This window comes from Bombus flavifrons, chromosome 5, assembly GCF_040668555.2.
Source record: "Bombus flavifrons isolate JBK064 chromosome 5, iyBomFlav1_principal, whole genome shotgun sequence".
Taxonomy (NCBI): domain Eukaryota; kingdom Metazoa; phylum Arthropoda; class Insecta; order Hymenoptera; family Apidae; genus Bombus; species Bombus flavifrons.
In genome coordinates, this window is record NC_138446.1 from 9,772,501 (window position 1) to 9,796,943 (window position 24,443).

The 24,443-nt window shown below is 29.5% G+C and overlaps 6 protein-coding genes and 1 long non-coding RNA gene across 17 annotated transcripts; 4 read left to right on the top strand and 3 right to left on the bottom strand.

The window, feature by feature from the left end:
• The first annotated feature begins 149 nt into the window (after nt 1-149).
• LOC138180354 (serine/threonine-protein phosphatase 2A activator) lies at nt 150-2,367 on the top strand. Its single transcript, XM_069114151.1, has 8 exons — nt 150-632; nt 707-792; nt 903-1,106; nt 1,167-1,384; nt 1,466-1,590; nt 1,680-1,780; nt 1,859-1,966; nt 2,043-2,367. The coding sequence occupies exons 1-8, from the start codon at nt 605-607 to the stop codon at nt 2,172-2,174; spliced, it is 1,002 nt and encodes a 333-aa protein (XP_068970252.1). The 5' UTR covers nt 150-604; the 3' UTR covers nt 2,175-2,367.
• Nucleotides 2,368-2,451: 84 nt separating this feature from the next.
• Nucleotides 2,452-6,214, bottom strand: Amacr (Alpha-methylacyl-CoA racemase). 5 transcript variants are annotated; one of them, XM_069114150.1, is made up of 6 exons: nt 5,890-6,214; nt 5,507-5,631; nt 5,281-5,422; nt 5,066-5,185; nt 4,736-4,982; nt 2,452-4,641 (listed from the first exon to the last, which is right to left on the bottom strand). In XM_069114150.1, exons 2-6 carry the CDS (start codon nt 5,612-5,614, stop codon nt 4,134-4,136), a joined length of 1,125 nt encoding a protein of 374 aa, XP_068970251.1. In that variant the 5' UTR covers nt 5,615-5,631; nt 5,890-6,214; the 3' UTR covers nt 2,452-4,133. The 5 variants fall into 5 exon arrangements, with proteins under 5 accessions (XP_068970251.1, XP_068970250.1, XP_068970249.1 ...); XM_069114149.1 differs by having other exon boundaries at nt 2,457-4,641; nt 5,066-5,209; nt 5,507-5,623; nt 5,896-6,172; XM_069114148.1 differs by having other exon boundaries at nt 2,457-4,641; nt 5,066-5,209; nt 5,507-5,623; nt 5,890-6,172.
• Nucleotides 6,215-6,316: 102 nt separating this feature from the next.
• koko (cyclin Q) lies at nt 6,317-7,925 on the top strand. 2 transcript variants are annotated; one of them, XM_069114153.1, is made up of 6 exons: nt 6,317-6,468; nt 6,724-6,857; nt 6,927-7,024; nt 7,111-7,329; nt 7,412-7,642; nt 7,723-7,925. In XM_069114153.1, the coding sequence occupies exons 1-6, from the start codon at nt 6,431-6,433 to the stop codon at nt 7,816-7,818; spliced, it is 816 nt and encodes a 271-aa protein (XP_068970254.1). In that variant the 5' UTR covers nt 6,317-6,430; the 3' UTR covers nt 7,819-7,925. The 2 variants fall into 2 exon arrangements, with proteins under 2 accessions (XP_068970254.1, XP_068970255.1); XM_069114154.1 differs by lacking the exon at nt 6,317-6,468 and adding an exon at nt 6,593-6,601.
• Nucleotides 7,926-8,409: 484 nt separating this feature from the next.
• Nucleotides 8,410-10,741, top strand: LOC138179800 (uncharacterized). 2 transcript variants are annotated; one of them, XM_069112942.1, is made up of 4 exons: nt 8,410-8,907; nt 9,103-9,285; nt 9,354-10,509; nt 10,593-10,741. In XM_069112942.1, the coding sequence occupies exons 1-4, from the start codon at nt 8,713-8,715 to the stop codon at nt 10,673-10,675; spliced, it is 1,617 nt and encodes a 538-aa protein (XP_068969043.1). In that variant the 5' UTR covers nt 8,410-8,712; the 3' UTR covers nt 10,676-10,741. The 2 variants fall into 2 exon arrangements, with proteins under 2 accessions (XP_068969043.1, XP_068969044.1); XM_069112943.1 differs by having other exon boundaries at nt 8,787-8,918.
• A 619-nt stretch (nt 10,742-11,360) lies between these two features.
• On the bottom strand, nt 11,361-13,930 carry Snx3 (sorting nexin 3). The gene is made up of 4 exons (XM_069112944.1): nt 13,618-13,930; nt 12,757-12,852; nt 12,468-12,592; nt 11,361-12,370 (listed from the first exon to the last, which is right to left on the bottom strand). The coding sequence occupies exons 1-4, from the start codon at nt 13,780-13,782 to the stop codon at nt 12,265-12,267; spliced, it is 492 nt and encodes a 163-aa protein (XP_068969045.1). The 5' UTR covers nt 13,783-13,930; the 3' UTR covers nt 11,361-12,264.
• Nucleotides 13,931-15,665: 1,735 nt separating this feature from the next.
• On the bottom strand, nt 15,666-24,438 carry Nmdar1 (glutamate ionotropic receptor NMDA type subunit 1). Of its 5 annotated transcripts, XR_011173266.1 has the most exons (18): nt 24,285-24,438; nt 23,815-23,992; nt 23,215-23,466; nt 22,229-22,423; nt 21,975-22,075; nt 21,564-21,737; nt 20,653-20,766; nt 20,427-20,574; nt 19,819-20,032; nt 19,609-19,761; nt 19,336-19,493; nt 18,892-19,126; nt 18,442-18,590; nt 17,888-18,045; nt 17,623-17,795; nt 17,165-17,418; nt 17,009-17,067; nt 16,045-16,062 (listed from the first exon to the last, which is right to left on the bottom strand). XR_011173266.1 is itself a non-coding variant. In XM_069114125.1 (17 exons), exons 2-17 carry the CDS (start codon nt 23,974-23,976, stop codon nt 15,820-15,822), a joined length of 2,865 nt encoding a protein of 954 aa, XP_068970226.1. In that variant the 5' UTR covers nt 23,977-23,992; nt 24,285-24,438; the 3' UTR covers nt 15,666-15,819. The 5 variants fall into 5 exon arrangements, 4 of the variants coding, with proteins under 4 accessions (XP_068970226.1, XP_068970225.1, XP_068970227.1 ...); XM_069114125.1 differs by lacking the exon at nt 17,009-17,067 and having other exon boundaries at nt 15,666-16,062; nt 19,609-19,743; XM_069114124.1 differs by lacking the exon at nt 17,009-17,067 and having other exon boundaries at nt 15,666-16,062.
• LOC138180363 (uncharacterized) lies at nt 20,760-21,560 on the top strand. Its single transcript, XR_011173276.1, has 2 exons — nt 20,760-21,416; nt 21,484-21,560. It is a non-coding gene; the product is annotated as an uncharacterized LOC138180363 (long non-coding RNA).
• Nucleotides 24,439-24,443: the final 5 nt, after the last annotated feature.

Genomic DNA, 24,443 nt, shown 5'->3' on the forward strand with positions numbered 1-24,443 from the left:
TGGATGATCAACGAAGTTCGCGTTCTTGCGAGACAGACGAAAATGAGCTGAGCGTCTCCATCTCTGTCTGAGACATTCAGAGCATATCACACATGCACAGAATGAGAACCTTCTTGTCTTCCATGTTGATTTTTCACAACTAGTCAAAACTCAATTTTTGTACTGTTTTCCCTAGGCTTCGGTATATGAGTGTCGAAAGCTGTTTTGTATAATCATGGGTCAAAATATTTCAGTAACTTTTGAAGATTTAGTTAACTTTTAGTGGATTTAATGTAAAAAAGATATATGTATGAGCATTTTTTAATTTTTCTATAAATTTTTGACCTTATGAAATTTTGTTGTGATCAAAATCAACGTATTGAAAACATTTTTTAATATCTATCTTGTTCAATTTTAACGATTTCAGAGTTGGGTTCGTACGTGTCTATTACGAATGTCCAAAGCAATTTAACTCTTAATAATATACGTTTGCAACTCAAATGTTTTACATACATCTTATATACATGTGTTTGTATATATAACGTAAATATATCTTCTTTTTTTGTTTATTATTAATTATACGTATATTTTCAATGAATAATAACCAAATTCTGTGATAAGTACGATGTCAACGTCAAAGTCACCTGTAAATCGTATGTATTTCAAACATTAATTAAAATAAATAAATTTAATAATATCGAGTAATTGCCTTTTAATTATATTGTAGCTGACGATCATGAATTCGTCGTCCCGAAAAAGTCGATTAAAGTACCATCTGATATGGTAATTTGGGAAAAATCGGAAGCATATTTTGTAAGAATTTGCATACTATTTCTTTTTTATTAATGATATTTGATATTATCACAATTTTCAGTTTTCAAGGATCTTTATCGTATGAAAAAACATGTAAAAATATTTTGTAGGAATACTTGGGATTTATATTGGCCTTAAATGAATCGGTTCAGGGAAAAGCTTTAAATGTTGAATACACACAAAGTCCTACAATAGCCAGTATTGTTCAAATGCTTAATGAATTTGATGAATGGATAACACAGATACCTCCCACTGAGCAGCCCCAACGTTTTGGTAACAAATCGTTTAGAGAATGGCATGAAAGATTACAACAGGTAAATATATATTACATTTATATAGCCATCTTCAAAATCTATTAATTCATAATATTTCAGAATGGAATAGCAGAATTACAAAAAGTGTTGCCAGAAAAATTACATAGAGCAGTTCCAGAAATAGTCGAGTATTTATATGAAGGCTTTGGAAATCCAACTCGTATAGATTATGGTACAGGACATGAAATGGCATTTTTAATGTTTTTATGTTGTATGTTCAAAATTGGTGCTTTCACACAGGATGATAAAGTAGCTGTAGTTGTAAAAATATTTAACAGGTAGTTTTTATTGAACTTGATATTCTTACCCTAATATTTTGTGTATTTCCAGAGATTAAAATAGTTTTTGTTTTTTGTAAGATATCTGGAATTAGTGCGTAGATTACAATTAACTTATCGGATGGAACCAGCAGGTAGTCATGGTGTATGGAGCTTAGATGACTATCAATTTGTCCCATTTATATGGGGAAGTGCTCAATTAATTGGTATTACCTTGTACCAACTTTTTTATTTTTTATCATAATATATTTCAAAGATATACATAAATGTACACAAAAAATGATATACATTTTAGGGCATCCTCGTATAGAACCTCGTCATTTTGTTGAACCAGATATTATTCAAGCTTTTAACAAGCAATATATGTTTCTTGGTTGTATTGAATTTATTTCAAAGGTTTGTATACATATATGCACTCACATATATTGTATTGTTAGCCGTTTTTATATATTTTAAAGGCAAATATTATTTTAGGTAAAGATAGGTCCATTTGCTGAACATTCAAATCAGTTATGGAATGTTAGTGCAGTATCTTCTTGGGTCAAAGTAAATAATGGTCTTATTAAAATGTACAGAGCTGAGGTAAATATTATTGCTAACTCACTATAAACTTATCAATATGATAATTAGATAATGACGTTTTAAACATCATACACAGGTTTTAGCAAAATTTCCTGTTATACAACATGTTTTATTTGGTTCTTTATTATCGATAAAACCGGCGTCTGTTCCACCAGTTAAAAGGGGATCTCGTCGAGATCAACCATTACAACCACCACCGACTCAGTAATAGTATTGTACAAATACGCTTCATATCTGTTGATGTAGTTTGTAACAAATATCCGATATTTATAATGAAACTATGTTGCAATTGTATGCTAAATTTCAAGATATATGACACAAATAATTGTATTACGTTGCTTTTATGCTGCACCAATTTTTCCATTGTTAAATCGTAAAATATATGTGTTTTATATATAAATTTTATTTGTAAATTATTAAAAATTTATTTTAGGAAATGTCAGTCATATTAGTTAACAATATGTTAGTAATTATCTAAGATAATCTAGAAATTAGTTAACACGATTATTTATTGTAAATAAAATTAATCAGTTACAAAAAATGGTTCATAATATGTAACACACATTGTCACGAGAATTGCTTCAATATGAATACTTACATACTTTAAAATAGATTACTTTTTAATTTCACCCAGTTAGTAGCAATTCATTTCTATACAGACACAACAACTAACAAGCATCCTCTTGTATGATAGAATAAATATTGTATCACTAACAAGTGCTTTTATAATAATATATAATACTGCTATATATATAATATAAATATAATAATATATATTAATATAATAATACTGCTCTCTCAATTATAAATAATTCAACATAATATATATGTAAATATGTAAAGTGAACTATCCACTATAAACTATTAAGATATACAATTACACATAAGATGTTCCGTCGGGTACACACAAAAGAAGCACATGAGGCCATCATCGGTAAAGCTATTAGCACGATTGCAAAAAAAGCTATTTTTGAGCTAAATTCTTAAATTATTAAATATTATAAGTAATAGACAGCATATTTTTGGGATTACTTAGAATTTTAATTTAATGCACACTTCATAACCAGAGATGTGTTATAAATTCAGTATTTCTAAGGGGTAATTTGGAAATATATTATAACAGTACAAATTACCGAAGTTTCTGACCAGGGAGAATATCACGATCTTTCCGGAAAAACGAACATCTCGTGTCAGTTCAGGTTACGCCCTTACCAGAAGAAGGCGTATGGAAGGGTAGTCCTAACACTCAGGGTGCCGTTGATTAGAAAATTAAGTTTTGATAACAACCAGTCAACGTGCATTCTGAATACATGAGACAAACCTCGGACATTCCGAGGAGAACACAAACATTCTTCATCCATTGACTTATACAGGTATTTTCCAATTTTTGTAGAAGTCAAACATTCTCAAACATTTATACAAGCAAGATACACTGTAAACTTTCAAATGTAAACATTCAATCCTCAAATAGGGGCATAATCACGTGCGCATATATACTCTTATAGTGTATCAGCTTATTTAAGTGTATTAAAGTTTAATTGTTTATCGTTAAACAATGAAAGTGCAATTTTTCGTTTCTTCCGCATAAATATACATACACTGTGCCTGAAGAACATACAATTATTCAGAGCACGTTGTTCATGTCGACCTTCAAGACAGCCATGTCCATGCATAAGAAATGAAACATGCACAAAATATACGTCATAGGAATAATATTTGTTTTGATTCTATTTCTGTAAATTCTGACAGAAACAATAAAAGATACCAAAGTCATGTTGCACATCCACAAAATTATCATTAGTATCGATACTTTATTTTCTTGATGACAATAAGTTACATTAAAAAAATATAAAAATATGATTACTGATAGTTTTGACTGTCATTAAATAGAGTAATTAGTAATCTTTAATATAAACTGCTAGCTTTTCGCTTTTTAGGACACTAACAACCTTTCTTATATTATTACACGAGTTAACAAATATATATAAACATTTTAATGAGAATAAATTACATGCTTAACACGTTGACGCCGGTGCCTGAATTTACTATCTGCTTCGTGGGGCGGCGCTGGATCACTACCTATATTGTGAAATACATGTGTGACCCATCGCAGCCCCTCGTGACAGACACGTGTGACCCGCCGATGGCGCACGCCGGCGTCAACGTGTTAAAGTTTAGAATGTTTCATTCCTTGATTAACAATTCCATTTGCTATTAAATTAACAATTTCTTCTGGTTTAAAATCTAATTCAGTAAGAATTTCTGTGGTGTGCTCACCCAATTTAGCATTTCTTTCATGTTTTTTAGACATTCCAGGAGTACGAGATAAACGTGGAGCAGGATTTGGAGTTACCAAACCATTGTCTTCAATCCTAAATATATTTCTTTCCTTATTGTGTGCATGTGATGCAACATCTTTTAAATTTAGAACGGGTGTTACGCAAGCATCTGTACCATCAAATATGGCACACCATTCTGCTTGAGTCTTTTGTTTGAATATCTTTTCTAATTTTTCACGGCTTTCTTCAAAATTCTTAAATTGTGGCATTTCATGAGATGAAATTCCAAGTTTCTCTAAAAATATCTCATAAAACTTAGATTCAATTGCTCCAACACACATATATTGTTTATCTTTTGTTTCATAAGTATCATAAAAGTGTGTTCCAGAATCTAATCTATTTGTAAGAAATATTATTTAATTATTTATTTATATGAAACTATAAAAAAAAAAATAGGAAGTAGATAATGATATAACTTAGAGATCCTTACATATTTTTACCACGAGGATTTCCCCATAATCCAGGCACATTTTGAGATCTAAAGAACCAACTGCCTAGATATGCAGATCCATCTACCATTGATGCATCAATCACTTGACCAATACCACTCTTACTACGTTCAAATAATGCTAGTATTATACCAAAAGCACACATTAATCCACCACCAGCAAAATCAGCTACTAAATTGACTGGTGGTGTTGGTTTCTGATTGTGACGTCCAAATAATGATAATAAACCTGAACATTATCAAAAGCAGTTTAGTAAATATGTCTTACTTAAAATAAAATAAGCTAGAATACATATGTTGTTTTTAAATTACCAGATAGAGCTAAATAATTTATATCATGTCCAGCCATATTAGCATAAGGTCCATTATGCCCAAATCCTGTTAACCTGGCATATATCAACCTCTTGTTTATTCCCATAAGTTCTTCTGGTCCTAGTTTCATTCTTTCCATTACTCCTATTTTAATATTAATCAATATCTAAAGGATATATATAATAACAATAATATATTTATTAAAGAATACAAACCAGGTCTATAAGGGTCTATAAGCACATCACTTTGATTGATCAATTTCCTAAATATATTAGAACCTTCATGAACTTTTAAATTTAACGCAATTGATCTTTTTCCATGACCCAGACAATCAATGGCATTATAAGATCCATAAATCTATAAAAAATAAATATTTAAAAATTTATATATACACGACCAAAAAACGAGCTTAAAACATGATCGTCTAATCATTAGTTATACCTTGTCCACTCTGATTACAGATGCACCAAATTGGGCTAATATCATTCCACAAAAAGGGCCTGGTGCTAGCCCAGCTAATTCTAATACATTTATACCTTTTAAAGGCATATTTGTGATCTGTAAAACTGCGCCATGAAAACTAACATAGAATGAGTTTACACTTTTTTAATTACAATTGTATCAAAGTTAATTATGCAATCTTGTATAGTAACAGAAATCAATATGAATAATTAATTCAACAATACTAAAACTTATTAAATTTCTTTAAGAAATGATGAAATCTTTTTTACAGATAAGTGAAAATTAATTTTTAATTAAACGAGGTACATATTACATTGTTAAAAAATTATTTAAATACATTTGTATGAAAATAAAAACTATACTTTTACGATACAGAGTGCCCCAGTTAAATGGGATCACCTATATATCTTCTCCATTTATTGTTGTATGAAGTTACATTATTTTAAGGACCACGCGTAATGGTAGAATTAGTTTTTTCTTATGATTATTTTTTACGAGATTTCAAGATCATTATTATTTTTTAAAAATAGAACCATATATCTATTTTTCAATATTCTTGCAGAGCATGGAAAAACGAAGTCAACCTTCTTTATCCAACCTTAATAACCATACTATTCTCATTATTTAATTTTAAGATATTTTCGTTTGAGTGGTACATACAAAATATCAGATAATATTTATTTTCAACAGCTTCTATTCATTTCTAATTTCTGAGGATCAGTGATTCTAGAATCTTTATCTGATATAGTTATTTTAATATTGGTATTAAAGTCACTAACGAAAGGGAATATATTAACTGGTAACACTGATACGCAGTGTGCAATAAATAAATACATATTGTAACCTGAACAAAACAAATTACATTAATTGTAGACAAATTCAAATAGAATATATATCACCAAAATGAATCCGACGGAACCTACTAGTACGGAAACTTTAAGGTACTTTAAGGAAATACATGAATTATTTGAAATACATTTCTTTGCGAAATTTTGATTGTACGCCGGCTCGTGATTTTTATAACTGTTACTTTACAACAATGTTTAATGAATTTCATTTCCCAGATAAAGTATAGTATGTTAAACATATATTATTTTCTTTGATTAAGTCAATTTTTACAATATTTTTAGTAATACTATATGTATGCATATATACAATTTGTAATAAATTAAAAATAATATATTGTATCCATACAGTTCCAAAATGAAAGACGTTATTGATGTATTAGCTATGCAACGGGAGAAGAGAAACACTTTGCAAAAGAGCATTACGATTGATTACACAAAGAGCAGTGATAGTTTCACAATTTCACGATTTATATTTGAATGTGGTAAGTTCTTTGATTATTAAGTTTTATATTGTAATAATGGAAAGTGATATTAATCTTTATAAATTATAGGTTTAAAACTGGAAGCTCAACCTCTGACTATTGCTACAGCTGCAACATTGTATCATAGGTTTACAAAAGAAGCTGTTCCAGGAGGTTATGATAATTGTGTAAATAATTAACTTACAATATCAATTAAAGTTTCAAATATATGTCTTTTATAATTTATATTTACATAGATGTGCACGTGTTTCAGCTAATTGCTGCTACTTGTCTTTACTTAGCAGGAAAAGTGAAAGATGATAATTTGAAAATTAGAGATGTAATGAATGTATCTTACAGCACATTACATAGAGGATCACAACCATTAGAATTAGGAGATCAATATTGGAGCATGAGAGATGCAATTGTCCAAGCAGAACTTCTAATTATGCGTATGCTCAAGTTTCAAGTGACTCCTGTACATCCGCACAAAGTCAGTAATAAATGCATATAATTTATATTAATTAAAATATAAACCATAAATAATTATTCTAAATAAGAAAATATTATTTTAGTATATGTTACATTATTTACGATCTTTGCAAGCATGGTTTGGAGAGGAAGAATGGTCTAAATATCCAGTTGCAAAAACAAGCATGGCACTTTTACAAGATTTTCATCATTCCCCAGCTATACTTGATTATCCACCAAATTTAATAGCAATCGCTTGTATTAATTTGTCACTTCAAATTTATGGTGTAGTAGTACCATTAATGGACGAATGTGATCAGCAACCTTGGTTTAATGTAACAATTAAGAACATTTTTAAATTTATGAAGATCAGGAATTGGTTAAAAGCATAAGGTAAAGTTATTATCTTTTCCAGGTCTTCTGTAAAGACCTAACAAGAGATAAACTTTGGGAGATAATGGAGAAAGTTATGGCAGCATATGATGAAGAACCAGAAACTAGAGACAACTGAAGCATTTCAGTGATATTTGAGTTCATTGTATATTAACACAAGTTCGACGTTTTTATAAAGCTTGGTATTGAAAGAGTACAAATATAAATCAAGGCCATCAAACAGAATATTTCTGATTTTGTGTTTTGTATTTTTCTATACCATTAATATTATTTTTAAATTAAAAGACAATGATATTTGAAATATAAGAAAATAGTATAGAAAAAACGACGTGCATTTTTTATTTTACCAATATGCAAACTTGATAGTATTCATCATAATATAAAATAAATTAATAACTTCTTCTTTATAAAAGTTTGATTACTTAATTAATATTAAAATATTTAGAAAATTAAGAAATTTTAGAACATCAAAATTTTTAATAACATCAAATTGTTTCTATATTTCATATAAATTTTTGCATATTTTGAATTTACTAATGTAGAAAAAAGTGGCGGGTAATTCTTGATAGATGCCAATTAATAATTATTACTCAACATTCCAAAATAACATATATTGACAAAATTTATATGTATGAAATCTTTACCTAAAGTTTAACTAGCATAACAAATTATAGAAAAATCAATTTATTATACAATATAGTTTAAGTTCTGACATGTGTGAAGTTAGTTGCTAGCAAATCGTTATTGTGTGGTCAAATGTATATATAGATATAAGTAAAATTATTTTCGTTTGATTACAAAAAAATACTTATTTGTTTGATTCTAACATTGATATAAAACCTAATGTCTATTTATATTCATGTTATAAAATAATAAATGGGCATTTGAGTCACAAGAAAGTCGAACATCGAATATTATTGCCCGGTGAATATTTACGGCATTTGTCAGTGAGAAGTTTGAAATAGTTTTACATAAAATTTTGATAAGAAATTGTTCACAATCCATCACAACGATGGATCAAATGGAAAGATTTTTACCATTCACGTTAAAACGAGAACAGGAAGAGTTTGATATTTGGGATAGCGATGATAACACTAGTCTCGAAGATATTAACAATCTCCTTTCAATTTCAATACCTTCACTTTCAGCGAACAAATTTCACATTCCCACTGATCCGAATGATGAATTTCTTCGACTGACTACTACGGCATGTTTTCTGTAAAAAATCCATTAAACACTTCGACATATTAAAATTTAAATATAATTTTAAATATTTGAATTTAAAAATTATTTTTGTAATTTATAATTAATTAATTAAATACAGATATATATCTGTAAAGTATAAAAATATTTAATTATGTTTTAATTCAATGATTTGTATTATATTAAATTTAAATTACAGGTTCGTACTATATATTTTTCCTATCTACATAAATGCTTACTTAGCAATTACATCCTTTGTTATAAGGAGAAGAATGAAGAGATTCCAAGTAATCAGTTGAAAATGTGTGCAAATCAAATGGAATTACTTGCAGTTCGATCATCTTTAGAAACCACTTTATACAGGCAAAATATATTGAAATTGGTAATTCTGTTTATTGATGTAGTTTGATCTGATAGGTTGATTAATAGTTGAAATTAAGATATTTATAGATTTCAGATGTAAAATCACATACATCAGAGAAAAAAGCCTATAAAAAATTGGTGATATTTTTGGAAACCGCACCATCTAAGGTAGACATTGGAGTTCAAACAATTAATTCATGGGCAGAGTTAGAAAGGGCAGATAACATTCAAAGTATATGTATCACCTCTAATTGTGAAGAATTGTCCTCAACAAAAGAAATATTAAAGCATAAAGAAGAGGATGATATAAATGATGAAAATGAAGACTTTATGGATGATATATCTTCTCAGTTGACTGTCTATAATAATACAGCTTCGCCTACTGTCAATTCTACTAGTCTTAATGATGTAGAAAACAATAAATTCAATGATTTAGATGAAGAGACATGCAATAAAATGATAGTGGATGAAGAAACAATAAAAGAAGAAGATAGCAATATTTTTAGTTGTATACAAGATAATTCTAATACTCAAGTTGCAAATCAATCCAATGTTCAAATTGATGATGAGAATTCACAGGATTCTCTTTTGCAACACATGGAAGATATGTTTTGTGATAGTGATGATAGTAGTGATCTTATGACATTAATTGAGAAACATTCAGGCATTACTAAAGCTAATATGGATAAAGAAATTAACGCTCTTCTCCCACATAATTCTAATGGTTCTATTAACATGATTAAAAGTAATGACATAAAGATTAACTCGGTTAAGAACACTAACATAAAAACATCAAATACAAGTACAGGGAAGTATAGTTTTAGTTATTATAAGGAGATGAAAACCAGAGAAAGTAATAATAAATCATCATCAACAGAAAATGAGACAACAGAAAGCAAGCAAAAACGTAGAATAAACAATATTTGGCTTGTTGAACGTGTATATCAAGTATCAAAACTAAAGGCAAGAATGACAGAATTATCTTTAAAAGATTGTAGAAGACACAGAAGAATTAAAGAAAAATTTATTGAATTATTTGGAGAAAGTGATGATGAAGGTATGACAACAGATTCACCAATTTGTATAGAAGAACATTTAGCAGCATGTAAAGAAAGAATAGCACCATGGATTGTAAAATACTTAATGCCGTTCTATAAGAAACAAAGAATAAAAAATAGACAGCTGTTTAAAGTAGTTGCCAAGCATATAGCTGATATGCTTATTATCGAGAATACATTTCCTGGTTAGTATCTACTGAAATATTTTATTAAAATGTTTAATAAAAATATTCTCATATTCGGTACATACTTTATTTCTATTTTCCAGAACAAGACTGTGTAAGCAAGTATATAGAAACATACTTCAAAAACAAAAAATTCATTAGAACTAAACAGGATGTATATTTATAAACATTTGTTACATAGTTTAATCTATTAAATAAAAGAAATGTCACAGAACATTTTACATAACACGAATTATCGACATTGTATTTGTTTAAATTTCAGAGGTTCTAAGCTTGAGATTAACGAAGGGCATAATTACATATTTCATCATAAAGACAATGTGTTAAATATTACTTATGTAAACGTGTTTAAGATGTCTGCAATATCAATAGAAAAGAATAATAATTTTGTGAGTTGTTTCTAGCAATCCTTTAATTTGTTAAGAAATAATGAAGTTTGAATTTACAACACTACTTCTTTTTTATTGAAAGTTACATATACTTTTTAATCAAAATAAACACTGACAAATCCCGTTTGTGTTAAGATTTTCTTATTTAAATATTAGAGCTCTAAAAGTGACATTTAAGTCACAGTCTTAATTTTTTGTATGTTCCTTATTATTTATATTGATAGACAATATTTCTTATGTGAATGTTACGTGTGCACTTGTTTATACACAAATATATTTATCATATATTAATGAGAGAAGAAATATATTTAATGAAAGTTCTCCTGTAATACAAATTATAACTTAATTGAAACACTGTAAAATAGTTTAATCTATGCCCTGTACATAGTCCCTTTGATAATTATAAATATTTAAAAAGTGTTGCTTCTAATGTAAGTTTAGAAAATATGAAAACACAATATATATACAAATTATTAATTTTACTTTTATATCCAGTACAGAAGTAATATCATTCCTGTATCCTATTCTCATAATAAAACAAGGAGCGTAACAAGAAGATTCAGAACACCTTAATTATATATATATTTTATCATTAATAAACAAGGATCTAAGTTTAGTAAATTTTAGATTTTTAACAGTATTTTTTATGCAGTGAATATCAAATTATAAACAATTTTTAAGAGGTTTACCTTCATTCTCAAATCAATTTATCTTATCCACTTATTTGTAATAGCACTGTTTACAAATGAACTTATTGCTACTTACGAGTTATCCAATAGAAAACAATGTAGTATAGTTAATTATTCAATTTATTTTACTAAATTGATACTATTCATATACAAAAAAGAGTGATAAAAAGCTATTAAAGAACGTCAAATTTTTATTATGTTTTCTATTGAACAACTTGTAAATAAATAATTTTTATCTTAATATTTTATTTTTTAAGCCATATTTTGAAATCCATAAATTTTGTATATTTATATATTAATTGATTTGTTGTATACAACATTATATTGCAATTTCTGAAAATGATAAATATCAATGTTATAAATTTTTTTTATCAAACTACAATATTATTAAAAGAGGAAAGATTAAAAGAAAAAAAACTTAGTTAATTTTTCCCTATGACTGATAATGATATGAATAATAAGATCCTTCTAAATATTTAGTTATGTGTTTGAAACACAATTTTTGAAAAGCAAGTTCTGATTCAACATCACAGTGTGAAAAGCTCGATTAAATATTGCATAAATACAGAAGGATCTTAATAAATTTTAGACTTAAAGATTTAAAATAACTTTTCAAATATAACTTTACATATTGAAGGTGGGGAGGAAAATATACTTGCAATAAGTCTTATTGTAACTTATGTATTACGTATTTTTCCAGGTACGTAGTTCTTGTCTATTACAGGTTCTTGCAGAAACATATGTAAACACCGTTCATTCTGTGCTAATGGATGTCCTGCTATTCTGAAATATCAGGTAAGATTTTTGTATAATTCATCCAATATTTTTACATATTAAAAATAAATGGAATGTATATTTAACTTGATTAATATATACTTACTTATTAACAAAAGCTTCTAGACCTTTCCTTCGATCTTCAATAAAATCTTCTTCAAAAATACCATCATCTCCTCGAAAAGGCATCTGACGCTTCCAAGCTTTTCCTGGTAATGGAGGCACTACTATCTGTAAGTTCATTAACATTTTCTATTTACTAATACTGTTCTTTTCTAGTAAAAAATAAAACGTATTGATTTTTCTAACTCTATTATGAGATATCAATATTATCATTGGTTTAAAGGAATTTATCTTCTACTTTTATTTGTTTTACATATACTCTTCCAACTGACCTTGCTATCTCTTTCTAGTTCAGTCCTCAGCCATTCAAAATCACTGTATCTTCTTCTTACTGTGGAATCTTTTACTTTAAAAACTGGTAGATTTGTCTGAAATAAAGAATTATTTTTTATAATTCATTTATTCAACATTTCAAATATAATATAAAAGAAGGAATGTAATATAAAATTTATATTTAATTCTATTTAAAAGAACAAGATCATAAGATATACATAATAATATTTTAAAATAATTTCAATATAAATTTTATAAAAAATTTGCTTATGTATATTATTATCCCTGAATTCTGGAATGCGATTCATATATATTAATCTAAGGCCTATAACTGGCTTCAACAGTATACATATTTTTGTATCTACCCAATTTTATCATCAACAGTAAGATAGCAGACACAGCCCATGATAGATTTGGTTAATGTCCACAATAAAATTAGCAGTCCTAATAACGCCATCACTAGCATTACTTTCGTATTAAAAAACAAAATTAATGTGAAAAAAGAATATTGAAAACATAAAATTTTTTTAATAATCTTTCATAAATTATTAAACAAGGCTTAACAATACCGTGACTGTATATACATAAGTATTAACCGCAATACGAAATTTTTTTCACAGAAAATATCATTAATTGCAGAAAAAATTTATTAATTTATTGAGTCGACGAGTAAATAGGAATTAAACAAATTTTATACTTGGAGAAATACAAAGTTTATATATTTAAATAACAATACGATATCTTATACATCGAAACTGCAAAAGAGAACCTGACATCAGAATGAAAAAAATGGTCGGTAATGTTCATTAACTAACAAAGAATGAAATTATGAAATAAAACAATAAGGGCCTATCACTCACCCTCATGCGAACTTCATAATCGGTATACCGTTTCTTGCCGACGCCGTGTGTGATTGGATTAATCACGTCAATTTCGAGAAAATTTGCAGGCGCTGCATAAGCGTCGTCCAGTGTTTGTTTTTTAACATTTAAACGACGTGTAGCGTCCACTGTCGTATCCGCCATACCTTTTTCAACAGTAAATTAATTAAACCGTTTAAAGACCACCTAAGAAACACAAATCCGATACAGTGAATAACGAAACTTCGTCAAATGACAGCGGTGAGAAACTTGACACAATTTGTTCTCATGTGTTATATCTGTGATCATGGCACGAAGAAATGGACGTAGAGAGGAAACCCACGAACTAAACTCACAGTTAGTAATGAGTTGTCAAATACGACCGTGGTCTTTAACTGTGGCGAAAAATTTGACCTTTGAATAGGAGTCAATATCCTGATACTCCTGAAAAATCTTGGAAATCTTTGAAATCTTGAAGGCCTTTTAAATCTTGAAAGCTTAACACGTAGTCAATATTTTACAAGTATTTTGAATATTTCGTTGTCATAAGATATTAAACAAAATCTAAAATGTCTGAGGTATCGAAAATGTATTCCAATGCAACTTTCAAGACTTTCAAGACTTACAAGATTTCCAAGGCTTATAAGACTTTCAAGAGTTATAGGGCATCAAATCCTATTCGAAGTGATTCAAAATTTTGACGGTCTTGAAAAATATCGAATCGTTCCGAAACTCACTAGTTGCAGCTACATCATCTATTAAATAACATTATTAAAGGTTAACGTTTCTGTTGTTGTTTCTTGTCAAAACCAACAATTTTTTAAACGACGAAAGCATATACTTATGTACTTTCATTCATTCAAACTTGTTTAAATAAATTTATTAATAAACTCAAATCTGACGTTTTTGGTAAGTTTTGAATGTCGAATGGATTAAACTAAAAAAGTATTATATTTTTATATGAGGTTTAATATTGTCTCATTGAAAAAAGAAATCTGTTTTATTAACAAATTCTGAATGTTTCTTCTTAATTTTCTTTAATATTTAACTAAAAGCAGTATTTGTTTGAATGTTCTATTATTTTATAGAAATTCATATAAAAAGCTACGAATTTTTCGAATAGTCTAATAATTAAACAATTGAGATGGTAAATAATGTGTGCTAGAAGAGAAGAAGAAGGATATAAATGTATTGAATTAGTTAAATTAAAGATTACATTGATACCTTTATATTTTTTAATCAGAACAAAAGTGGCGCTTACAAATTTTGGTTCTATGTATTTTATACGATTGCTCTAACAGCTGAAATGTATTATTTTATCACTTATACAGTTAGTATAGAATTTATAAAATTAAAATTAAAATTTTTTAAATTAATCAATTTTTATTTTATTTAGTATTTCTTTTATAGAAAATAAGAAGAACGCATCGATTGGTCTATAAGTAAATATACTTAAATATACTATAGTTCGGTTTAGAGAGATAGAAATGACCTTAAATATTTGAAATATCTTCACTTCCGGGCCAGCAACGTGTACCACGTTATGTATGATTCAAAACTATTTAATCTTGTGATATTTTTATCTGTTACTGTTTAAAAAGTATGACTTCATCCAGTAACAAGAAATGCTATAGCATACGTGACAATTTTTATAACAAATACGGCATCAATTAAAGCATATTTAATTCAGTAAGAATAGAGTAGGAAGATAATTCGTAGAAGTTGCATAAACGTAGTATTATTGGAAAATGCAAATAAAGTAACTTGTTTTGTCAGGGTAAAAGAATACATTAGAATATTCCATAATTAAAAAAAAACTGTTATTATACTTGAGTTTCTTTAAAATTTTATGAAGTTGTAGGAGATGGGTGTAGGAAGAAATAGCAATTGAAAAAAATTTTATCCCAACTCCTTGGGATTCTTCTTTAATATAATGTTAAAACACAAAATTGGCTAATATAAATCAACTGAAGAATGTTGCAAATAAAATGTTGCGCCAATGCAACGTTGTTCCTTAACGGATTAATGGATACTAATACATGGTAAGAGAGTCTTTAAAGTAACGGTCTTTATTGTATAAAACAAACTTATCATTTTCAACACAGATACATATGTGTCATATCTAACAAACTTTTTTCTCAGGTAATAATATAACATGTTGATATTTTACGATGTACAAGTAATCGATGAGGACGAGTTATTTCACACTATGAGATGTGAGACGTTTGCAGTGTATGCAGCGGGCGATAATCTGATATCGTCTGAACGTGGTATAGGTCGTTGACGGATGTCACTGTCCCCTGGCCATGCCCGACCAGGACTTCGCGGAGATACGTTCGATCTAGCTACCGTATCGACTGCTAAACTTACGGTCGTAGGATCGTTAAGGCCGTTACTTTGAATCCTTCGCTGAGCGGCTATCGAAGCTCGTAGAGTCTTTCGTTTCTGCATTTTAAAAATCGAAAGAATAGAAATTAGACAAATATACTAGGAGTATTGGAAAAAAGCTGCATTCGTTTTATTGTTTTGGCTAATTCTACTGAATTTGTATCGTAATACAGCAGTATTTCCTTAATTAGTCATCGCTATTTTTATCTAAAGAGAAATAAATTTTCTCTTAGAATTAAATTGTTAGTAGAATGAGTTTTTGGCGTTACGTTATGTAAAAGGAACAAATGTGTCATATAACTGTTAATAGAGAAGAAAAATACTAGGAATTTTCTGGAATTATACTTCCCTCGATAATTGAGCAGATAAGGTTTCATGACCAGTTAGCGAAGCACTACTGTATGAATTGTATTTGAGATTAACTATAATGATTAGAATGCGGACTTTTATGCGTGTAAGAGAAATTTAAAGGTGCGAAAATGCACACGATGCATTTGAAGATAACACAAATCCAAGATAGAATACTTTTTCTAATATTTGATAAGAAATACAAATTTCGGCTTAGGTTCCCCTTTTTTAATTGTGTTCATAAGAATATGGATTTGCATAAATATTCGCAGTCTAATGATGATATTTTGCATATACATATATATATAGCTTAACCTTTCTGCAACGGGACTGTAAGAACTAGAGCTCCACTTTTCTTATACACACTTTTGCAAGAAAGAGTTAAAATAAAATATAAAAGGAAAAAAGTATAAAATGCTAACTGTATAAATATTTGATGCATCATAAAAGCAGCAATTATAGTGTCAAATACGACGAAGTACTTTTCGTTGCGTATTTTACACTATTTTTTTTCTAAAATGCAAAATTGAATTTTACTGCCTTAACATTAAGTTAGCCTGTTTATATCTAAAGCTTGCAAAGCGTATGAATCGTTGTGCTTTAATCTAGAATGTTTGTGTTCGTTTGATGATCATGTTCTTTTAGGTATCGTTACTGAAGTCTGTTAGAATTCCTGCGTTGCTCCCCTATTTTGTCCTGGCTGCTTGCGATTTACTGACAAACATAAAATTCTGAGGAATGGAGAACAAAAGACATCGAACGAAAGAAGTTCGATTCCAGTCCAAAATCTATAATCAAGCTTATCCTTTACCTCGATCGCACCTCTCCATTTATCAGCCGCGTGTCTCGCCAGTTCCATCTTCTTCTGCTTGCGAATCTGATGTTTTTTGTACGCTACTTCAATGATGATAAGTCCAATACCACCTATGATTCCAACACCGACCACTATGAATACTCCAGCCATATTTTTTAAGCCTAAAGTATTTGGAGCTTTCTCAAGTTGCTCGCATTGCTGTACGTTACTTCGAAGAATCCAATGGTTGTCAAGGCTTTCCATAAAGCCACCTAATAGTGTAATAAATATTTAGTAACAATTATTGGCAACTTGATGTTTATTTTTATATTACGGGACGTTAATTTATCCAATAATTCTAATTATTCTTTTAATGATTCTTATTAATTTTGAATATATGGTTATATATGATATATGATAATTATTTCATTATTAGTTTTTAATTATTTCAGATAATGATTTTTATTGACGTTTACTTTCGTGGAAATCCAAGATAGCAAGAGTAACAGCGTCTGCCCATAAGGAACCTTTTTGCAAACCAATCCCATAACCGGAACGGCCAAATAACTCTCCAGCAGTTACCAATTCGCAGTCCTGAGCAGCTTCGAATTCTAATCGAGAACTATCCCAGATAAAAGCCATGAGTTTCCTACAAATACAATAATATCCTTAAAATCGCCAATTCTTGAACTTCAAACTTTTATGATAATCCAAATTTTATTCTTTATTTATTTCTTTTACCCAATTTTTATATCTCTGATAGCTTCTTCAGCAGTGTCGTAATTGTTCGCTTCCATTGTACGATACATATTGGATAATTCGACTTGTCGACGGAAGTACATGTCTACAGCTGAGCCCTTCACCGTGGCGCACGTAAGGTTCTCCATGGTGTTTCTAAGCTGCAAGTATATTCATGATGTTGTACAGGTAGCGTAACGTCTTCGTTACTTTGACTAAAATCAATATGTACGCTGTAGCAAAGGTAACAATAGATGTAATCGATATATTACATATACGTTTGTATACGTATGTAGAGTGATCTAAAAGTAACACAATGAAAAATTAAAGATGTAAATATTTATTTAAATAATTAAAATCATTGTAAATCATTGTTACTACAACAGATTGTAAAATGTTTTTAATATTTTTATATTCCATATCTTTGATATGCATATAATATGATATATATTTATGTAATATAAATTGCTGTAATAACAATTTGCTGCAAATTTTAAGGTGATACTTGATATATAAAAAACAATATTATTTTTATAATTTATTAATTTCATTCTTACTCGAGCATCGTTGATGCCAGTTAATTTAGTTTTCGGCCGTTCCAACACGAGGAAAGCAGCCAAGTTGGCAGTGTAAGAAGCAACAATAATCATTGCAAATCCTGCCCACACCATACCCAACACTCGAGCAGAAAAACTCCGTGGAGTACCTGCAAAAATAATTATGTTTATCCATAATATTTATAAAATTCAGGTAAAATCCTCATTTATAGAGATGAAACTATTTTTACGCGGCTCCATTTTCATCCACGAGTAATCAATTTAATTACACTTCAATTGACAAAAGAATGTTATAAGGTTTACTATAAATATTTTAAAGTTCAATGTTAATAATGATTGATGTCAATGTATTTTTGTAAATAATAATTTGTATAGAATTTAATTTTTTATACGTCTGAATGAAGTGTCTTTTTATTGTTTCATGGGGAAATAATATAATTAAAATCAAACCTTCCCCGATTCCACTGTTGAGAAGTACTCCCCAGGCGAACCAAACGGCGCTGGACAGATTCAGGGCGTCCTCTTCGGTACCGTCAGTGTTTGCTAGCTTGAACCTCCCGAAAGGTGAGAACCGGTCGAGGAGGTACAAAACTAGAGCCACTACGTGTACCGACACCATCACCAGTATCCATAGAGTGTTGCTGAATGGTTGCAGAAACGACACAAGGGTTGATGATCTTGATGGCTAAAGCAAAAATTCTTTTTATAATTTTATATTTTTTTAATTAATAGTTTCAATTACTATTAACTAACTATTAACTATGAACTTTGATTTATTTTAAATATTCTTTAATTATTATGATATAATTATAGTTTTAAATTAATCTTTAACCATTTTAAAATATATAACAACTTAATTATTAATAAATATTACTAGATTATCAGTTATTGTACCTTTTTTTCAAGAATAGTGATGCCTTGATACTTAAACGGCTTGCTGAACTCGATAAATTCGGCGCGTTCCGGATTAATCGTCAAAGGAGCGACGATCATATCTGCTCTTTCATTCACCAATTCTCCGATAAGTCCTGTCCATTCTTTCTTTCCTCCAACTGAAACAAGGAATTTGTAAATTAAATACTAGTATCTGTTTCATAGTCACGTATGTTCTCATCGAAACGAGGCCTTACATCTACAACTGTTCTACCATGCTTCTACTTGTCGCACCTGAATTGTACTTGATCACATAGCTGCCAAATTGTCCATCGGGAGACAGGGCCAAACTATAGGTGAAATTAATGGTCTTTGATAATTCTTTCAACAAATCCATGCAGTATCCCTTGCAACAATATGTTTTCGTAGCTGTAAATGTTTGAAAATCTATTGTACATAATGTATAAGATATGCTATATCTTGTGATATTTAGTAAATTCTTACTTTCATGATCTGTGACGTTAAAATGAGGGCATGGAATCTCTTCTGGAAGACATGGTTCACCGGATGCGATCTCGCGAACGTAAACAAATGGCTTTTCTTCGATAGTAAGTACCTTCAAGTGCGTAGGAATCATAAAACCTTCGGGTTTAGTTTGCAGTCGGCCAGGCCACGTTATGTTGGACTCGTTGACACTTAATGTCATTTTGGTACCATTCTACAGATAATATGAATACCAATACTAGAGAAGTAAAAAGATATCTTCAAACAATTAATTTTTTATAGAAAATATTCAATATTATAATAATATTTAAATTTTGATATAATATTAGATTAAGTAAAATATTAAATTTATTGTAAGATACTATATATAAAGATATTATAAAAAAGAAGATACCATATATAAAAAAGATATTATATTTAAAGAGTATATTCAAGTTATTTTAATAAGATAACTATCTATACTTTTTCAATTAATTATTTAAGGAAAACTTTTGAAGAAGGTAAATAGATTTAAGCTAAAGAATTTTAACATCTACTTTGTTGTAAATATTTGAGGATTCTTCTGCATTTTTAATATATAATTCTATTTATTTTTTAATCTCACTTACAGTTGGATAAAAATACTGTCCAACGGAGACCCTTTTACCATTCTCCTGGATATTAATGATGTCATATTCAGCGTAAATGCGATCCCCATTATCATCGAACGCTACTTTGCCAGTCTTACCATCTGATAGTACCTCTTTGAGGATGAATCTAAAACAGAGTGGAACTCATAACACCAAGATATCATTTGATTTATATCAATAAAAACATAATAGAAGTGAACAGTACTCGAAAAGGCTTTTGCCGGTTTCCCATATCGAGCCAGAATCACTGCAATCCTTTGGCGCCTCCGTGATTACTTTCGACTTGTTCATTTCTCGTAAGGCGGATACAAGCACTATCCTGAAATGTATATTCTGTTAGATTGTAAAATTATGATCTATCATACATCAGAAAAATTGGAAAATTTTAAATAGTAAAATTTAAGGTATAAATTCTTCTTGATCGAACAATATCCAAATGGTAGATGTATCAATAGTCCGAGACTACTATTTTCATCAAAACCACCTATTACTCCGTGGAATGTTCATTAACTACTAGTTATATTTATCTGAAATGGATAATAGGTTGTTTCACAGAGAGAGAGAAAGAGAAAGAGAGAGAGAGAAAGAGAGAGAGAAAGAAAGAAAGAGAGGGAAAGAGAGAGAGAGAGAGAGAGAGAGAGAGAGAGAGAGAGAGAGAGAGGGACAGGGCAACGTTACTCGTACACACATATCCTAAACGTTCAAAGCAGATTCAGCGTTTCGCTGAACGATACGGAATATCCATTGGACAGATTGGAAGGTGTGCTAAGAGAGTATGTGATCCAGTGATCTGAAATCAGTTGTACATTGCTGTGAAATCAGGATGCGTGTTTCCTGTGCGTTGCATGCAATTGTACAATTCTACATCAGAAAAAGTTTGAATGAAGAAATGTGAGAAAGACATTTGTTTTTGTTTCTTTCTGGTTTCTTGCGAAGTATCGTAAAGATGTCCATTCAATTACTCTAATTGTAAGTCTTCTCATGCGTAGGTATCGTGTGTCCTTTTATTCTCATTTTTTTTTTTTTTTTTTTTTAGGCCTTTTCAGTAGTAAGACACGAAACTACGGACGCAACATACATGCGTGGATGTCTATACATGATTAGAAAGGAACTGACAGGCTATCGTCGATGTGAGACTTCTCTTTCTCCGCGTTAATTAATTTCAAGCCGAGAAGACCTTCCGGTGCGTTAGGCGCATCTAAGGCTTGCTCCGTCACGATCCAAACATATCCTGCACCAGTCATATTCAATGCTGCTGCGTCTTGAAAAATCACGTTTGCGTCTGTTTTTCTGTTGAAGAGTAAAAGAAATTTCATTTGTTCATTTATTCATTATTATTATTTAGTATTTATTTTTCTTAACAAATAGGATAAAAGTTTAACATCTTTGTTGATAGAGCTTTGTGCGAGCTTTATATCATTTATATAATAGTGATTTGTATACTACAATTATTTTAAATAATTTAAAAAGTTTATTGCTATACAGATTGATATAAAGCATATTTTAACAGAAGTAATTGGTACTTACGAAGTGTACAAGAGACAAACCCTAGCTTGTGCATTTTTCATCTCCATTAACTGTTCCGTGAAGCTATCTAAACCAGGTTCAAATTCGATCACAGACTCTACCTGTTTTAAATCCATTACAATTCAATTAGAAACTAACAAACTAATTTCGTTATTGTCATAAAATTATGTTATATGTAATTATTCGACGTTGTTTTCATAGAATTATTTCTAATAAGTCTTTCAAACAAGATTAGAAAATTTCATTAGATATACCTGAACTTTAATTTCAACATCATCTTCCAAATTCTGGGAAGTCGTCTGAAATCTTCCAAGCAATGCTCGACCATCTGTATCTGAACTATGGATGAAGATCACTTTCTTATAACTAAAGTGTTGCAATAGTTCAACCCACACGTCTGCTTGATGCGAATATGGTGGTACTGTCCTTAGGAAGGAGACGTGAATGTTCTAAAAGAATACTATACTTCAGATAAATCTTGTTATTTTATGTTATTACACAATATTTTCTAGAACGCGCACCATACATATGCTATACAGATATTTAACGTAACATGTAATACGGATAATGTGACAATGACGTAGTAAGTATTACAGACAATCTTATTTGTACAAATCCTTTGACGGACTACAATTTAACGTGTTCACTGTTGATCGTATTTTCATAATCCGCGCCGCGCCCCAATAAATGTAAAAAGATTCTATTTCTATAATACGAAATTATAAGCACATATATGTCTCGTGCGAATTATTATATTTAACGAATATTATATAGTAATATTGAATATTAAACGTATTGTACAAATTACGATACTCGATACTCGCCAAATATAATAATTCATACGCTAGCACAATGATATAGTATTGAATATTATGTTATACGAATTACTATTTTTTTCAAAATTTCGTTACATTTAATTTTTTTTCTATATGCCAGTCGATGTCATACAAATATTATATTTTATAAGAGTACCTGACGAAATCGAATTTGCAATATACGCAGTGAATGTGTTAAATGTGCTTTATGATATTTGTTATAATAAATTAGAAATTAAATGTTAATTAACATCGTAGATAATTTATATTTATAGTTAGTTATTTTTAATAACTAGAACAATTAATATTACATTTTATAAAAGAAAATGTGTGTAAATTTTTCACTGCTTTAGAAAATCTCAATAGTTCTAATCAATTTTCATGTGTAGAGTAGAGATCTTCGTTATATTTGCTAATGGACTCACTTTGTCAGAGAATGCGGAATCTCTTGAAGATATACCTATAACGGGTATATGATAAAAGCCACTTGTGTAAGAAACAGCGGCTGGTGACAGATCCCCTGTAAGGGGATGAGAAACTACCACCGCGTACACTTGTTCCGCTATCAAAGAGTTACACACGCTCAAAGCCGTCTTAATTGGATTGGAGTCCATTTCAATTACCGTGTGCTTATAAGTCACTCCCTTATTGACATATTGCGAGTTGAAGTTCAAAGTCTGGAAACCGGGGCAAATATGGAATTAATTATGACTCAATACTTCCTTGGAAAATACGACGAATAAACATCTACAATTATCCTTTGACTAACTATTCGATGTTTTATTAAATAGAACAGTTAAATTTCAATTTATTGTATATTCGAATTGAACTTCTTTGCATTATAGAGATGGAATTGAATTTAAAAATTAAGATAATTTAATTAAACTAAACTAGAATTTAATAAATTCTTAAAATGAAGCGAATTAAGTTTCAGACATAACTACTTTAAATAAGAAGTTAACTAATAAGAAGGTCTTATACAAAAAGATTAAATTATAGGATGGTTTTCATTGAATATTACTTACGTTTAGCGTTCGTTTGAAATACTCTTTGCTGTCATTATTGGAAAAAACGCCGCCGATCATAAAGAAGGTGGGATTGTTGAATTGGCTCGCGACGAGTCCATTGTGCACTTCATTGTTCAAAACAATTAGGGAAATGAACAATGCGACACCTTCGTATTTCATTATTAGAAAGTTCGATCTAGGAAAAAAAATGAATTTCAAAATGGATTTCATCGAATAACTGAAATATAAATAGGGGTAATATACAATAAAGAATTATACATACATACATAATGAACCATAAAAATTGTGGCAGTTTTTAATAATTATAATCATAATAGGAAATCTACAATTAATTATATTAACATGTCACGATAAATTTAACGTTATAACGTAAATAATTTGCAAGAAAATAAATTTCAACTACATGTTATTCTTCTGAAGCAGTTTATCTCCAAAGACATTTTCTCAAAAATGAAATCTGAACGTACCGGATCAGTCTACAGTCGTTGATCGTTCACGTAATATTCAAGGATGTACGGATTGGCTGGTGATTCATTTAAAAACCGTTCACGCCCTTATCTGACAATGAGTGCACCATGAACAGACCCAGTGTTAACGTCGAGCGCGAAGGTGGATCTGAAAGACAG

What these genes read in the sequence shown, in the direction of transcription:
- LOC138180354 (XM_069114151.1), top strand. Translation starts at nt 605, where the DNA reads ATGTCAACGTCAAAGTCACCTGTAAATC. An exon ending in GTCAAAGTCACCTGTAAATC is followed by an intron (nt 633 to 706) that starts GTATGTATTTCA and finishes ATTATATTGTAG; the next exon opens with CTGACGATCATGAATTCGTC. An exon ending in AAAAATCGGAAGCATATTTT is followed by an intron (nt 793 to 902) that starts GTAAGAATTTGC and finishes AATATTTTGTAG; the next exon opens with GAATACTTGGGATTTATATT.
- Amacr (XM_069114149.1), bottom strand. Translation starts at nt 5,614, where the DNA reads ATGCCTTTAAAAGGTATAAATGTATTAGAATTAGCTGGGCTAGCACCA. An exon ending in TATAGACCCTTATAGACCTG is followed by an intron (nt 5,210 to 5,280) that starts GTTTGTATTCTT and finishes ATATTAAAATAG; the next exon opens with GAGTAATGGAAAGAATGAAA. An exon ending in AATCCTCGTGGTAAAAATAT is followed by an intron (nt 4,642 to 4,735) that starts GTAAGGATCTCT and finishes TCTTACAAATAG; the next exon opens with ATTAGATTCTGGAACACACT.
- koko (XM_069114153.1), top strand. Translation starts at nt 6,431, where the DNA reads ATGAATCCGACGGAACCTACTAGTACGGAAACTTTAAG. An exon ending in ACGATTTATATTTGAATGTG is followed by an intron (nt 6,858 to 6,926) that starts GTAAGTTCTTTG and finishes TATAAATTATAG; the next exon opens with GTTTAAAACTGGAAGCTCAA. An exon ending in CTCCTGTACATCCGCACAAA is followed by an intron (nt 7,330 to 7,411) that starts GTCAGTAATAAA and finishes ATATTATTTTAG; the next exon opens with TATATGTTACATTATTTACG.
- LOC138179800 (XM_069112942.1), top strand. Translation starts at nt 8,713, where the DNA reads ATGGATCAAATGGAAAGATTTTTACCATTCACGTTAAAACGAGAACAG. An exon ending in TTCTTCGACTGACTACTACG is followed by an intron (nt 8,908 to 9,102) that starts GCATGTTTTCTG and finishes TTTAAATTACAG; the next exon opens with GTTCGTACTATATATTTTTC. An exon ending in TATCGAGAATACATTTCCTG is followed by an intron (nt 10,510 to 10,592) that starts GTTAGTATCTAC and finishes TCTATTTTCCAG; the next exon opens with AACAAGACTGTGTAAGCAAG.
- Snx3 (XM_069112944.1), bottom strand. Translation starts at nt 13,782, where the DNA reads ATGGCGGATACGACAGTGGACGCTACACGTCGTTTAAATGTTAAAAAA. An exon ending in ATTATGAAGTTCGCATGAGG is followed by an intron (nt 12,853 to 13,617) that starts GTGAGTGATAGG and finishes TCTTTATTTCAG; the next exon opens with ACAAATCTACCAGTTTTTAA. An exon ending in AACTAGAAAGAGATAGCAAG is followed by an intron (nt 12,593 to 12,756) that starts GTCAGTTGGAAG and finishes ATGAACTTACAG; the next exon opens with ATAGTAGTGCCTCCATTACC.
- Nmdar1 (XM_069114124.1), bottom strand. Translation starts at nt 23,976, where the DNA reads ATGAAATACGAAGGTGTCGCATTGTTCATTTCCCTAATTGTTTTGAAC. An exon ending in ACCGGCAAAAGCCTTTTCGA is followed by an intron (nt 20,575 to 20,652) that starts GTACTGTTCACT and finishes ACTCTGTTTTAG; the next exon opens with ATTCATCCTCAAAGAGGTAC. An exon ending in TATCTTGGATTTCCACGAAA is followed by an intron (nt 17,419 to 17,622) that starts GTAAACGTCAAT and finishes TTACACTATTAG; the next exon opens with GTGGCTTTATGGAAAGCCTT.